At 44.0% G+C, this 16,400-nt stretch overlaps 1 protein-coding gene across 1 annotated transcript in view; it reads left to right on the top strand.

Annotated features, from left to right (window-relative positions):
• The window catches only part of Tln2 (talin 2), a 321,645-nt gene that overhangs the window by 237,134 nt on the left and 68,111 nt on the right, over positions 1–16,400 (top strand). The window contains exons 28-34 of the mRNA XM_048332637.1: positions 1,563–1,665; positions 5,014–5,222; positions 6,559–6,678; positions 7,691–7,888; positions 9,145–9,284; positions 13,911–14,004; positions 15,040–15,129. Of these exons, the coding sequence (XP_048188594.1) occupies positions 1,563–1,665; positions 5,014–5,222; positions 6,559–6,678; positions 7,691–7,888; positions 9,145–9,284; positions 13,911–14,004; positions 15,040–15,129 (954 nt within the window). The remainder of the gene's footprint in view (positions 1–1,562; positions 1,666–5,013; positions 5,223–6,558; positions 6,679–7,690; positions 7,889–9,144; positions 9,285–13,910; positions 14,005–15,039; positions 15,130–16,400) is intronic.

Raw genomic sequence — 16,400 nt, 5'->3', positions numbered from 1 at the left:
TAATGCACAGCACAGGGGCTTGGAATATGGCCTAGTGGTACAGTGCTTGCCTCACATAGATGAAGCCCTGGGTTCGATTCCTCAGTACCACATACATAGAAAAAACCAGTAGTGGCGCTGTGGCTCAAGTGGTAGAGTGCTAGCCATGAGCAAAAAGAAGCCAGGGACAGTGCTCAGGCCCTGAGTTCAAGCCCCAGGACTGGCAAAAAAAGAACATGCCTGGTGTATAGAAAACACTTGGAAGATGTTTGTTAAATCCTTTCTACTAATTGTAAAAATAAAGAAACCGGGAGGTTAAATCACTTAACTAAAGTCACTCAAGTAATGACTGAGGTGGGATTAACTGAAGCCGGAAGCTTTGTGAAGTGATCCAGGTGTCTTTTTGCAAACTCTGAACCACAGACTGATAGGATATGAACCACAGTCCAGTAGGATATGAATTCTATCTTTACATAAAACATCTGGTGTTATGAGGGATGCAAAAAAAAAAAAAAAAAAAACACCCTTCAATTTTTAAAGAAAGCACTGTTCAAAAAAAAAAAAAAGTGAGGGCTGGGAATATGGCCTAGCGGCAAGAGCGCTTGCCTCGTATACATGAGGCCCTGGGTTCGATTCCCCAGCACCACATAGACAGAAAATGGCCAGAAGTGGCGCTGTGGCTCAAGTGGCAGAGTGCTAGCCTTGAGCAAAAACGAAGCCAGGGACAGTGCATAGGCCCTGAGTTCACGGCCTAGGACTGGCCAAAAAAAAAAAAAGTGAATGTACATGTCATGTTATATTTTGTAGCCAAGGCTATTTTCAAGGTTAAGTGGTTGAGGTTCTATTTTCTTCTGAAAGAAAGATATGGCAGGGTTAAAACTGGGTATAGATTCTTATGCCTCTTAAAGTGTGTTCCAGAATTCTCTTCCAGAATGTTGTCCTCATCCCCCAATCAAATAAGTATCCATACCGGACCTGAAATTTTACTGGTCTTATTCTCTACATTTTTTAATTCAGTCTACCAAGAAGCTTGACATGTTGTTCATGGAAAGGCCATGTTCACAGTCTCACCACTCCAATCTCCACTTCTCATGCATTTCCTTTTAGTTTGAGCTTCTCCAAGTATAATGATCGTTTGTATGCTATTAATGGTCCCACATTGCCAGGAAGGTGGTGTAGTTGGAGATCTGCCCACTTCCTGCCAAGACATAATTAATGCCCGCTAAGGATTTCTTGCAGACTCTCTAAATTAGTTTCTAAAGATATAATGCTAATAGCTCCCATTCGCTTGAGAAAGCCTACATTCGTTCCCTAGAAACCTTCACAGCCAAGTATTACAATCTAAGGAAACCGAGGCTCAGAAAGTGTACCCAGTCCCACACAGCTGGTAGTCAGGGGCAGGCTGTGGCCCCAGATTTCTTTATTCTAAAGCTGGGCTCATTGTCCTATATTGCCCTCCTGCTACTTAGTATCATGGGTATTTGAGATGGGAAGGAACTGAGCTCAAGGTCTACACTGTTGTTCTGACCATCGGCGGATGGGTCTTTTCCTCTAAGTCCTCTCTTCTTTGGATATTCTGGCAGCTGGAGAAATGCGCCCAGGACCTAGGAAGCACCTCCAAAGCAGTGGGTTCCTCCATGGCACAGCTCCTCACCTGCGCTGCTCAAGGCAATGAGCACTATACAGGTGAGAGCCTCTTAGGCCTTATGTGGGCACAGGTGTAAGTACTGGTGGAGAGGCTGTCTGGAAAGGATGCTCACTGATTAAGCAATAAACTTGACTTTCAGCCGTTCACTGCCTATTTTGTAAGCACTTTCCACAAGCTTGTTACGAAGCATACAAAGAGTAATAAAATGATTCCCAAACTATTTTGTGGGTCACTCTGTTAGACTACAAACACATAAGCAATTATAGATGTATAGGACTAACCTCTAGAAAGTTACAGGAAAAGGAAATGTTATCATGGTAGGCTTTCAACACAAATCTAAAACCTATAGTTCCTGCATTCGTGCCTCTTTCTAATTGAATATCACAAATACTCCATTCTTCCATATTCTTATAGAACTCAAATAGAAGTGGATTACAAATAATAAATGGGAAGATCTGAAGAGAGGTCTAGAAATGACAGTGCAGTGTCTTCAGTGGTCAGTACTAGGCTCTCAGCAACACCTAAAGACTGCAAAAGAAGGCAGCTGTCTAGACTGCAGCAGCAGCGAGGCAGAGGGAGTGAGGGCTTAAGCCACATCTGGTACTCTCTTGGGTGACAGCATCCCTCCACCACAAGCCAAAGCTTAAACATGAGATGGAATGATTGTTCTACTCCATTCATTTCCTTCACTTTAGTTTTAATTTCCTTTGTGTTTTCTCTCTGGGCTTCTCTTCAGCCATTTAAAAACAACACACAAACAAATATTGGATTTAAACATCTTTCATTTCCCAGGCTATGATAAATGGTAGATTGGCAGGTTTGTAATCTGCCTCGATCAGGTTGTAGACTTCTACCCCAGCTGTGGGATGCACCGAGCTGAATCTGTTTACACATTTGGGAGCCCATGGCTGAAAAGCTGTCTAGCTTTATGGCTTTGAGGCCTTCCCCATTACAGACCCTCGTTGTCCTCAGTATTGCAAAGACCACCCACGGCATCTGTGCCGCACAGCTGAAGCAGTGCTCGCAGAGCATCCAGACCTGCCTCGGATGCTCACTTTAAAGCTGAGAGGGGCATGCATGTGTGTGGTTTCCATGCACACACTGAAGCTCTCACAGTTCACTGTCCCAAAGAACACACTGAGAAGTGTATATCCTGGAAGCCTGTACCCATAACCTAACTCTGGTGCCATCTAGGATGTGTGCTATGGATCAGACACTGTCAGTGCTGGACCTGGTGTGAAACTTTCTTGAGATGAGCTCCGGGGGCCAAGTTTGCACTTCTCAAGTTGCTGTGCTCCTGGTGTCTGCGACCTCCTGATCTTCTTCATGGTGTGCCATGTGGCTAGACTGTGTTCACTCTGTATGAGGTCACATTGTAGTTTCAAAGGGCTGATTTAAGCTAGGTACCAATGGCTCCCACCTGTAATCCTAGCTACTCAAGAGCACATGATCTAGAGGACTGCAATTTGTAGCAAGCCGGGATAGAAAAGTCCAGGAGACGGTGTGTCTAAATAACAAAAGCCAAATCGGAGGCATTGTTCAACCAGTTGGACACGAGCTATAAGCTGAGGAAGCTGCTGAAAGAGCAAGCCCAAGCCCCTGCATGTGCGCGCGCACACACACACACGTTTATATTTATACTTTAACACCCACCCCATCATCTGTCTAGAAGAAGATTTAAAGATAACTGCATGCTTCTCAACAAGGATATCCAAATAGCCATTCAAGATTCTTTTTTTTTGTTGTTTTATTATAAAGATGATGTACAGAGGGGTTACCATTTTCTAAGTCAGGTAATGGGTACATTTCTTCTTTTTATTGTTATTATAAAGGTGATACAGACGAGTGTCAGTAGCTCATGCCTGTAATCCTAACTAACTCAGGAGGCTGAGATCTGAGGATTGCAGTTTAAAGCTAGCCAAGACAGGAAGTCTCCAATAAATGACTCAGAAAGTGCCAGAAGTGGCACTGTGGCTCAAGTGGTAGAGCAGTAGCCTTGAGCAAAAGAAGCTCAAGGACAGAGCCCATGCCCAGAGTTCAAGCCCGAGGACTGGCAAAAATAAAAAATAAAGATGATATACGGGATGACTGCTGTTTCATAAATCAGGTAGTGAGTACATTTCTTTTTGGACAATGTGACTCCTTTTTTCCCCTCTCTCCCAGTTTTTCCTTCTCATTCCCTGCCCACAAATCATTCAAGGTTTTCAGAAGGTATTCAAACATTTTGCATTAAGGATGTGAAAGTTAAAATCTCATTGAAATACAAAGCTACATACACTAAAATCCAAAATCTGCCCATGTATTATCGGTGAGGATAGAGTGACTACACCTCCTGTATACACTGGTTCAGGGTACAATGGTAAAACTGCCTTGTAGCATCTTCTAAAACTAGATAAGTATTCTATTACCTGCTGTCCAGCTCTTAGGTCTGTATTTCCTGTGCTCACCTGAATGTGTGCATAAGAACTTTCTTAGCAGTATTATTCATAATGGTCCCTAAATATCCATCAATAGAACAAGTAAGCAAATGCTGGTATAATCCAGACGGTTGCATCCTACACAGCAAGCTGAAAGAATGGATTGCTACTTATGACAACATGGGTCAGTTTCACAGAATGACAGGAAGATGCAAAAGGCATGCGATGTGGTTCTGTTCACGTGTAGTTTTTAAGAATAGTCTCAGGTAACTGGTGTTAGAAGAGTGATTTGTGCTAGAGTGAGGGATTCTCTTGGGGAAGGGCAAAGTAATGACAGATGGACAGATTCACTGAGCTGCTTGGTGAATCAGATTTGTCCATTTTATTTTGTGGGTATAGAACTTAAAATATTCTCCTACCTGCTGTGCACCATCTAGGTAGCTATAACCATCCGTGTTGCACCGTGAACCTGAAGCTATAAGTCTAGGGACATGGTAGGCAATCAGAATATGAGACCTCAGTGGAAAGTAACACTAAGCATTGTACATGTTATAACACCTCTCTCTGGTTGAGGCCAACAGTTCAACTGCCAGCCAGACACTGGTAGCTCACGCCTATAATCCTAGCTACTCAGGAGGCTGAGATCCAAGGATTACAGTTTGAAGCCAGCCCAGGCAGGAAAGTCAGTGGGACTCTTATCTCCATTTAACCACCAAAATGCTGGAAATGGAGTTGTAGCTCAAGTGGTAAAGTACTAGCCTTAAGCACAAAAGCTCAGAGACAGTGCCCATGCTGTAAGTTCAAGCCCTAGGACCAGCACACAAATATGCAACAAACAAACAAACAAAAAAAAATCAGTTCTTACTCCTTGTCTACAAGTCAGGCTCTAGTACCCAGGCTCATTCCCAAGGAAAAGTGCACCTTCTCCATGGAATATAACAGAAGATCTCCTTGGCTTCTGCCCCCCAGGAGTAGCTGCTAGAGAAACAGCTCAAGCTCTGAAAACCCTGGCCCAGGCTGCCCGTGGAGTGGCTGCATCTACCAGTGACCCTGCAGCTGCCCACGCCATGTTAGATTCTGCTCGAGATGTGATGGAGGGCTCGGCCATGCTCATCCAGGAAGCTAAGCAAGCCCTGATCGCACCTGGGGATGCAGAGAGTCAACAGAGACTAGCTCAGGTGAGCCTACAAAGGGGGGTACTGCCACCACTGACCTGCCGTGTTGGTGGGCAGTCTCCCGGGCACATTTTTCTGGTAGGAATGCTTTGTGATGCCACAGGTGCTTTGAGAAGCTCCTACCGTGTCCTAACAGTGCTGGCCATCTGTGACACTTGCCTTTGTGAGTCACCTAGTGATCCTTGCATTAATGTGAGATCTGCTCATGCACAGGCAACGGAGGGGAGAGGGATGGCATATCTTTGAATCCTGTCCTTGGAGGTTTAGGACTCCAGATATAACATGCTGGATTGGGGTCTCTGGGTATTAGTAGCAAGAGAGATGAGGTAGATATGAGACAGAGAGGCACTCTGAAGTTTTCTACTTCTCACTCCTGCTCACCTAACCTCTTTATATGATTCTTCAACATCCTGATAGAACCAGTTGGCCAAGGAAAGTTTCTAGATAAGGAGCTAAGAAGAAGATGTTGTGGATTAAAGGGAGTAATACAACCCACTTCTGAAGACCTTAATTTCCCTTTTATCTTATTTTATTTATTTAATTATCTTTGTGCCAGTCCTGGGGCCTGAACTTAGAGCCCGGGTACTATCCCTGCGCTGTTTTGCTCAAGGCTAGCACTCTACCACTTGAGCAGCTCCACTTCTGACTTTTCGATGATTACTTGGATACAAAAGTTTCACAAACTTCTGCCCAGGCTGGTTTCAAACCACCATCTTCAAATCTCAGCCTCCTGAGTAGCTAGGATTATAGGCATGAGCCACTGGCTGCCAGCTCCCAATTTTTCTTTTTAAATGAGATACCAAAGATTGCCAACAGGGAGCTGCTCCGGTATTCTACAGCAATGTGTTGGCAGCTCTAAGTGGTTCTGGAAGTATTGGAGCTTCCTGCTTGCCTGTGGGAAGAATGAGGTCACAGCTGTTGGCACTAGAGGGGCACGGAGCAGAAATCAATCACAGACCTAGCTACTAACCATGATCCTCAAGAACTGCAGGCCCACTTCCACCTCGGAGACCTTAGCAAGCCTCACAGGGGCACAGAACCCATGTTTCAAAGCCTGATCTGTTATGGGAGAGTTCTGTGTTTGAAGCCGAGCTCTGACTCAGCCTGACTTTAGGAATGCGTTTTCTCCCAGAATGCCAGCCCCAGTGCCAGGGTGGAATTTTGCTCTTGGGCAAGTGCCTTGAGCAAGGTGATTTAATTTAATAACCAGTCTCAGGTGCCTGCTGTTGTTTGTGCCAGCTCTACCTATTCCTGCTCATACCCAACAAATGTGCATAAATATGTTTATACTGAAAGCTGCTTTCTTGTGGCGTGTTCCTCCCTCCCTCCTTGGATGCAGGTGGCCAAAGCCGTGTCTCACTCCTTGAATAACTGCGTGAATTGCCTTCCTGGGCAGAAAGATGTGGATGTGGCCTTGAAGAGCATCGGGGAGTCCAGCAAGAAGCTGCTAGTAGATTCGGTGAGAAGTTCTTGGCTGGCCCCAGGCACTTGGGAGGGAGTCTTTCCTCCATGGGATCTCTCAGCACCTTCCATTGCAATCTGGTTTTTTTTTTCTGCCAATTTGTCTTTCCTTGGCTTTGTTTTTTGCCCAGTGACATTTCCAAGATGGAGCTTTTGAAGCTTGTTTTCTCTGGGAGCCTGTATTGTTGTTTGCTCTTGGGTTATCCCAGTCAGCCAAGAAAGAGGTCCCTGATCATCTGGCTTCTTATCAGAACAGGCCCAAGAGTGACAGGTCCCATGATGGAGGGATGTGTGTATCAAAGGCTTCTTGGGAAAGCAAGTAGCTTGAGGACTTCACTAGTGTTGTTCTGTTTCTGCTTTATGAGTCCACTGCCAGAGAGCCTGTGCTCATTTTGTCTTTCCTCTCTCCACACGTGTCTAGCTCATGTATGTGGACGCCTAATATAATCTAGCATAACTCCTTAAACCTTCTCATTAGTGATTGCAGATAACACTATATTGGGATGTGTTGTTTTTTTAAGTTATTAACTAAGACTTCCAATGACACAAGATTGGTAGCTATTGGTTTGGAAGACTATGAAGTGAAGTTGGACAGCATAGCCTTTTAGTAAAATATTGAAAGTTTGAGAGGTTCCAACCTAAAAGAGAGAGAGTGGGGCAGTGACCCAGAGGATCTGGGTCCTGGAGTCAGGCTGCCTGGGTGTGGTAGATCCTACCAGAGCCACACAGGTGAGCGTGAGTGCCTGAAAACAGCTGCTCTTATCATTTTGAGATCCATGATATGTCACTGAGTTGTGTTCCAGGGAGGAAGGAAGGTAGGAAGGAAGGGAGGAAGGGAGGGAGGGAGGGAGGGAGGGTCAAACTTACATGGGCTCAGCCCACACACAGACTTTGCATCTTGATGACTCAGAAATCCATCCCTGGGCAGTCTGTCTTCTCTCCACAATGCCATGCTTTATCCCTGCCATCCAAGTAAGACTTCCCATGGGGTGTGCCTTCTGTCCCCATAGCTACCTCCGAGCACAAAGCCTTTCCAGGAAGCCCAGAGTGAACTGAATCAGGCAGCTGCAGATCTGAACCAGTCTGCTGGAGAAGTGGTCCATGCCACCCGGGGCCAGAGCGGAGAGCTGGCTGCGGCCTCTGGAAAGTTCAGTGATGATTTCGACGAGTTCCTAGATGCCGGCATTGAGATGGCTGGTCAGGCACAGGTGAGTGTGGAAGTGGCCATCAGGAGCTCACCTACAACTTCTGATTGCCTGACTAACTTGGAGGCCAACTGGGCAAATGGGAATAGAGAACTTGTGACCTGAGCCCCAGTGCACTCATGATCTCACAGGAGAGGAATGGCATGCCCAAAGATGCTATCAGCTGCATGTGAAGTATTCCAAGGGATGAGGAATAATTTTTCCCACGATCCTTAGCAACATCCATCTTTTACATATGCCACTGAGGGGGAGGGAGGAGGAGGGAGAATGTTTAGCAAATGTAGAATAATGTAGTAAAAACATATATGCATTTAAAGTGTGTTGAACTCATCTGCATGGTCTGTGTCTAATACCGGCTATGAGAAAATTAAAAGTTACCATGTCCAATACAGGTGTCGGTGGCTCATGCCTAAAATCCTACCTACTCAGGTGGTTGAGATATGAGGATTGCAGTTCAAAGCCAACTCAGGCAGAGAAGTCAGTGAGATTCTTATCTCCAATTAACCACCAAAAAGCTAGAAATGGTGCTGTAGCTCAAGTGGTAAAGTACTAGCTTTAAGAAAGAAAAAAAAAAGCTCAGGGACAGTACTCAAGCCTGAGAATCACACATACACACACATACACACACACAAATTACCATGTCCAGATGAACAGATAAGCCTCTTTAGAAGAAGGGGGCATGACTGGTCTAGTGTCAGCTTGCAGGGCTGTTTGTTCCTAAGCTACTATAAACTCCCTAAAAAGATACACCAGCCTACGTCTCACTTTGTTACCACCTCAGATGGCAAACCAGGTAAGAAATGTATCCTTCCCTTAATCTGGACCTTCTGGGATGCTGTCAGCTCTGAATATTGTAACAATGCTGGTCATTTGTGCCAGGCTGAGATGTACAAGAGACGACAACTCCAGCATTGTTGAGCGAGATACTGGAATTGTTGCCTGGTCTGTGCATTGGTGCAGCTCGCTCTCCGGCTTTGCTCCTCCCCCTCCCTTAGTGCTTCCACTTCGAAGAAAACAGAGCTCTTGGCCTACCCACTTGGGCATAGGTTTCTTTCCCTGCCACATGCATCTTGCTCTGAGCATCTGTTTGGGGATAGGTAGACACTAGTTAATGTCTCAATGAGTTAGGTGTCTACAGGCTGGTTGATATATCTATCCAGGTAACTTGCCTTCTCTTTTGGATGCTGCACCTTAGCTCTCTGAATGCTTTCTAGAGGCCATGGGAACTTTCTAATAACCAACTCCTTTTGACTGCCCAGACAAAAGAAGACCAGATCCAAGTGATAGGAAACCTCAAGAATATCTCAATGGCATCCAGCAAGCTGCTGTTAGCAGCCAAGTCTCTCTCTGTAGATCCTGGAGCTCCCAATGCCAAAAATCTACTGGCTGCAGCTGCAAGGTAAGAATGGGACAAAGTGTACTGTCCCCTGTGTTTAAGTTGTTTCACTATAGCTTAAAGGATAGACTGCCACATCCTGCCACTTTGGATGGGCAAAGAATTGGTGCTGTCCTGTTATTGACGGTGATGCAGATTCTGCTATTTTGTAACGTTGTCTCCTTTCAGTATTCTACCCCCACTACTAGACTTCCCATCTGTCTTCCCCTTCTAACCTCTTCAGTAGAGACTTTTAGACTTATGGCTTTCATGAGCTTGTACATGTACTGGCTAATTGGGATTTTTTTTTAAGTAGCATTGTATCTCAGATCATAAAAGTCATGTGTGCTTATTGAGAAGAGAACCAGAAAGTGCTGGAAAATGAGGACAGCAGTGCGGAAAAGCCCTTCGTTGGGCATTTATTATTAAGTACCTCTTGTGTGCCCAGCAGTGATGTTAGGCTGGACTTGACATGTTCCATCCATCACATACAGAAGAGCTCTGGTTTAGGATGGGTGGGGAGGTAGAGTAGCCAGAACAAATGGTTTGTAAACTGAATTAAATCATGAGTCTGAGTGTGGGTTAACCTCACTGTCTTCCTTCTATTGCTTGCACTTCAGGGAAGTAAGCAATGCATTTTCTACTTCCAGGTCACCATGTGGCACTTAAAGTCAGTTAAGTAGGATGAGATACTGGCTTGAGTGGCTGAGTGACAGTACAGGACAGTCTTACAAGAACAGCTCAGACATTGTCCCTAACCCAGAAGGGAGGGCATTTAAAACATTGTGTGGAGGTAAAGATGTTTTCTCAGTAGCATTTGACCTCATGTGATGTATAGGAAAGCTAAGAGTATGGAAGTATTCAAGGAGAGACTATGAGGGGGATGCAGAATAATTAGAAGCCATTTCAAAACAGTGATTTTTTTCAATTCTGCGCACATGTGTGTGGGGGGGGGTTGGTTTGTTTTTATGTCTTTAACCTGTCTAAACTTCCCCATCTACAAAGTAATGGTGTGAGCTAGATCAGCCTTATTTTAGGCTCTTTCCTGCTTATATAATACTAATGGTTCAATCTTGCCTCTCTTACTTACACTCTTGGCTTGTGGTGTATTTGTTTGGTCTTTCTTTTCTTTTTGTGGGTGGTTAGACACCTTCCGAGCATTGCTCTTGTAAACCTTGAGTGTCTTTGTTTAGTTAGAGGTAATGCATTTGAGCACCAAACAATAGCCAGAGACACTGCGGGCTGAAAAGTGATCTTTCCATCTCCCCATCACCATCTTATGCTTGCTTTGTGATTGTTCTGGTAAACAAGTGACCCACCCCCTACCCTGTGATATGGGAGATGGGGCAGGGATTGGGATGTCTATTCTGTTGAACAGCTCTTTCTCATATAACTACCTCACTCCTCTCCCCAGTCTCCTCTTCCTTCTCCCTCTCCTCCTCTTCCTCCTCTCCTCCACCTTCTCCTTCTCTGTCTCTTTCCTCTTCTTTTTGACAAAATACCTTGGACAAGACAACTGATGTTTCCAGGCATCCAAACTTAGATATTTTTCATTGTCTTCCATTTTCCCCCCCATCATTTCCAAATTAGAATTTCTGAGATGAACGTGTTGTTCACGCTTTAATTATGGGAAACGGTAGAGAATACAAGTTGGCCTTTTTGAAAGCCACAGACATTCTGAAAGAGTGCTGTTGGCTTGTGAATCCAGGAATCTACAGGCCTCCCAGTGGTACTAACGTAGTATCTGCAGCCTAGGTGAAAAGCACTCTACCTGTGTTCCTGGCATTCAGCCATGACAGGAGATCCCAGCCTGAGGATCTTACAGCTCAGTGAATATCTAAAACTCCTCAACTAAATGAGTGAGACAAGCCTAGAGCACAGAGAACAAAGGTACATGGTCTCCCTGATATGTGTTTGTTGGGGGGGGCAGGGGGAGAACAGTAGAGATCATGTCTGTAAAATAACAAACTTCTTTTCAATGGTATTTCCACATGTTTTGGCCAGCAACTTTACATTATGTCTCTAAAACCAGACAATTATTAAATAAACATAAAAAGGTTTAGGATAGACCTATCAGAGGAAAAAATAAATAAATAAAACTCCTCAACTAAAGATGATCTGGGCTAGAATTGGGGGAAGATGCCAGGATATTCTCATAGGTTTTTGGCACATTCTAGAAAGTTCACTCAAGGAATTTCTAGCAACAGCCTGTGGGCAAGTCAGGCTTCTGTTGGGGTACAAAGCTCTGCCAAGTAGAGTGGTCCATTCCTGCTCATTCTGTTCATGGGTTCATCACTCAGGTATGTATTACTGCCTGCCATTGAGCCAGTCCCACTTGCTGGGTGCTAGAGGTATATTTGTGTATAAGGAAACTGTTTAAGATTTGAGGGAGTTCCTCCTGGAACTATAAAAGTGGAAATCTAAGAAAAGTGTTTTGAGATTAGAAGAAACAGAGTCAGAGATAGGAATGACCTTAATGATAATCAGACTCTCAGTATCCTGGCCACCTTTAACTTTTTTCATTCAAGGCTAGCACTCTACCACTTGAGCCACACTTCCACTTCTGGCTTTTGCTGGCTAATTGGAGATAAGAATCTCACAGACTTGGGCTGGGAATATGGCCTAGTGGCAAGAGCGCTTGCCTCCTACACATGAAGCTCTCAGTTCGATTCCCCAGCACCACATATATGGAAAACGGCCAGAAGGGGCGCTGTGGCTCAGGTGGCAGAGTGCTAGCCTTGAGCGGGAAGAAACCAGGGACAGTGCTCAGGCCCTGAGTCCAAGACCCAGGACTGGCCAAAAAAAAAAGAATCTCACAGACTTTCCTGCCCAGGCTGGCTTTGAACGTCAGTCCTCCACTATCAGCCGTCTAAGTGGCTAAGACGGTGTGAGCCACCAGTGCCTGGTGCACACACATGTTTCTTCATCCTACCAATTAGCTAATATTTAACATTGAAAACAGTATCTCATCAAATAATGAAGCTGATTGCCTTTGTATAGTGCTAGCTTCATTTTCCATTTAACTGGATATTCTGTGGTGAATTGCAAAGCCAATTTAGTAAAATAAGGGCTGTTTTATATGGGGGGAGAGGGGAGGAATGTTTAATAAACCACAACCTGTGCTCTGGTTTGGTTTTGTCTTAAGTGACCTTTAAGCTCTGATGTTTAAAAAAAAAATGGAAATTGGATCCTAAGCCCTGCAAGAAATACAGAGTGATTATAGCCCTGTAGAAAACGGTTGTAGGTAGGCTTTGGAGTCAGGTAGACAAGGATAGGTTTATGTCTGCACCTTATTTGTAGCATTCCCTTTGGGGACTATCTTCTATCCATTTGTTTGTTTGTTTTTTTAACCTACAAGACACAGGATATGCAATTTCTTAACTTACATGTAATATTAATGTATATTTATTGGATTCCATAGTCACATATAGAATGCAAAATTATAAAATCAGGATGATTCACATTGCTACCTCCGGAAAATTATGTTTCTTTAATTTTAAGACATATAATAAAACTATAGTAATTAGCACCGTGTGATACTTGTGAAAGATTATACACTAGGCTAATGGAATAGGAAAGAGAATCAAAAGTTATGCAGCCAATCAATAGTCAAAAAAAAAAACCAACTTGCAAAAGCAGGAAGAATGTCTTTTCAACAGATGGTTCTAGAACAATTGGACTTCATATATTTTTTTAAAAAACCTTCATATAGTTAATGCATGGTTAAAAAAAATTTTCTCAAAATGGACCTTGGCTTTCTACATTGTCCATGGTATACCCCTGTTAAGCAGTGGTTTCTCCGAAGGGTTAAATCCATGTTGTATAGAAAACAATCTGGGCTACAAAATTATACCAGAAGTTCTCATTTATCCCTAGTATATTACCAAGGAAAATAGCTACTAGGGCTGGAGGTATAGCTCAAGTGGTAGAGCACCTGCCTAGCAAGCACTAGGGCCTTGAGTTCAAACCCTACTGTTGGTCACCTCTACCAAAAAAAGGAAGTCAAATCAGAAGCAAGATAAGGAGTCTTGTTTTATTTTTCCTGGTGCTGTATCCCCAGATTCCCAAAGAACCAGACCAGCACTCAGTCAATCAGGCTAGGAGTTTAATCGCCACACTGCGCCTGCACCCCAACTCGGGAGAGTTCAGGAATACAACCCAAACTCAAATTCAGCTGGGTTTTTAAATGCATAAACCACACGCAGGTGGTAGTGCACGTGATAGCAAGCAGACATACAGAAGCAGGATTTGTAATTAGTGATTACAAATAGTCATTATAATTCCAGTAAACTCTGGTAAACAAGGCAATAAGTCAATATATCATTTAGGCCAGCAAAACAAGGTTCACATTCCAGACAACTCTCTCTTTATTCCTGTTACTTGGAATGGCTCAGCCCCAGGCCTTACTCTATGTTGTAATTGCCTCCTTTGGTGGAATGTCCCTGCTCCATGAGGTGACTGCCTTGGTTTCCTCCTCACCCCTTATGGAAAAGTGTTACCACCATTTCCACGTTACCACACCTGGGTGTAGTTTAGTGTGCCAGCCTAAATAGCGATTTAATTCTATCTCTGGCGAACCTGCCCAGCAGTGTTGCAGAAATAACTGAACATCTATAAACCAACACCCACCACTTTTTGTCCTGGTCCCAGGGCTGTAACCGAGAGCATCAATCAGCTCATCACCCTGTGCACTCAGCAAGCACCCGGGCAGAAGGAATGTGACAACGCACTGCGGGAGCTTGAGGTGGGTCCTTGGGAAGGCTTTAGAAGGGGAGGAGTTCAGATACCTGCACCTTCCCTTCCTCTCTGTGGCTGCTTTACTCTCCTCTGTCCTTGATTTCTGACTTGCTTGGGAGACCATTGGAGCTAAAGTGCCAATGGAGGTAGGAAGGAACTGCTCTCTCAGGTGAAATTCTGCCACTCCAGCCATGCATCCTAACAAGCATTTGGTTGGTCAGTTTGAGATACAGTCTTGTGGACTCTTTTGCCCAGGCTGGTTTCAAACCCTAATCTTCCAGGTCTTTGCCTCCTGGAGGCTACTAAGTCCTTGTCTCCCAATGGCAAGGAGATTGAACAGATGCACCCAGGCTCTTTGCTGATGAAAGAGTCCCTCACAAGTGGTTATCCCCTGATCAGCACCAGGAAAGCTAGCAAAGATTTTCAGGGGTTTGGGAAAGCACTTCCTTGACGGGACTTAAACTGGAGTAGACACTTTCTGTGTTTTCAAAATTAAAAACAAATGAACTATCCCAGTGGGTAGCCTTGGGGACTTACCTTCTCTCATGTCCTTCCATCAAAAGAGTCCAAAATGAAATTCCAAGGGTCGTTTTCAGTCTTGAATGAACATGTACTTGTAAGCTATCTAGCAGTGCAATTGTGTTAAGTGACCATGAATATGTTGCCTTCCATTAACTTCCAAATTTCTTTTATAAATATATATATTTGTATAGTTTTCATATAATATATAATTAGTAAATATATTAAAACATATACTATATTTTATTATATATATGACAGAAAAAGCTGACTTCTATAACTGTCACACTCTAAAACTTAACTAAGATTCTTATTTCTGGCAAAGCTAACCTGAGGGCCCCACCCCTAATCAGTGGTGGGTTGCCAATAGAGAAACTGTAAGTCATGACACCATGATCTGAGTAAATGAGCAATGTGCCCAGAGTCCTGTTAGAGGAGGGGAAGTGGATAGTTGTAGTTTAGGTGGACTCTCTTTCCTTCTGAGCCCCTCACTTACTTTGTCTGCTGTATTCTGCTTTTGTAGACTGTCAAGGGGATGTTGGACAATCCTAACGAACCTGTTAGTGACCTCTCCTACTTTGACTGCATTGAGAGTGTGATGGAAAACTCCAAGGTAGGCCTACCCACCTCATCTGGGGCCATGCCAGAATCCGACCGTGACCATGCTTTCCCAATGGCTGTAGACGGGAGGAGGTATGCTGTCTGTGCAGCTGCCCAGAGCCCCGTGAGGCAGTGAGCATGGTGAAGTCTAGGCAGCCTTTGCTCGGGACTTCCCAAAGCTCAATTTGCCTCTGAGTCAGTTGAAGGATTTGTTCAATACCAATTGCTGAGCCCTACCCCTGAGTTTCTGAGTCAGTAGTTCTGAGTGAGAACTGGAATGCTGCTGCTGCTGTTGCTGCTGCTGCTGTTTAAGAAAGAATATAGCTGACTAGCTCAAAATAGAACTCACCATGGAGCCTACAGATACGTTTTATATCCTCAGATCTGGAGAAATGGATTTAAGAAGGGAGAGATGGTTCATTTAAAAAGAAAAGAAAACCCACGAACGTCTTTGCTTTATGAGTCTTTAAACACATAAACTAGATGATTTTGTCTAAGTAATTGTAGGGGATTGATTTCCTTTCCCTTTCCAAGACGTCTACTGACAAATAAAGAGCTGTGAATCAGGTTTTAGACTTGGCAGTGCCATAATCCCTTCAAAGTTCGCAACCTTCTGTCCCATCGTCTGTGACCTTGGAAAGCGGGACCCATCCTCAGAAACATGGCGGGGACCATGAAGATCAAGCACAGACTGGGTAGGAGTAGATGCCCTGCCTCTGCCCGTGTGACCTTCACGTGACTTTGTACAAGGGATTGGATCCCCCTGGGCTATCATTTTGAAGCCCAGGAGGAGAGAATACACCAGTGACTCACAAACTACTTAAAATCTTTAGAGAACACCTTTAACAAAGATCTATTGAAATTTGAATTGTGCGAGAAAAAGTACATCTTCTACTTTCTGGGTAGGACTTCAGCTATAGTTCAATGAATGTAACTTTGTGTTCTGAGAATGAATAGTTCTTAGGTTGGGCCATTACCCATGGAAGCCTTGTGTAGCTTCTACTTTATTGGATGTGTACATGTTGACTCTATTTCCTTACAAAAGAGATATTTGAATGAAAGGTTCATACATTCATACTTGCATTATTCATCTTCTTTTTGGACTAAAAATCAGCACGTTTTTTCCTTGTACCTCTTCTTAATACAAGTGAATGAGCAGATAACGTATTAAAGCTAAGTGGCTTCAAATGGTAAGGTTGCAAGGATAGCCTCTTGTTCCCTCTGGGTTTTTTTCCTTTTTTAAAAAATTAATTAATGTATTTATTGTCAGAGTAATGTACAGAG

The sequence above is a fragment of the Perognathus longimembris genome, chromosome 23 (genome assembly GCF_023159225.1).
Source record: "Perognathus longimembris pacificus isolate PPM17 chromosome 23, ASM2315922v1, whole genome shotgun sequence".
Taxonomy (NCBI): Eukaryota; Metazoa; Chordata; class Mammalia; order Rodentia; family Heteromyidae; genus Perognathus; species Perognathus longimembris.
This window is presented reverse-complemented; position numbering and strand designations above follow the sequence as displayed.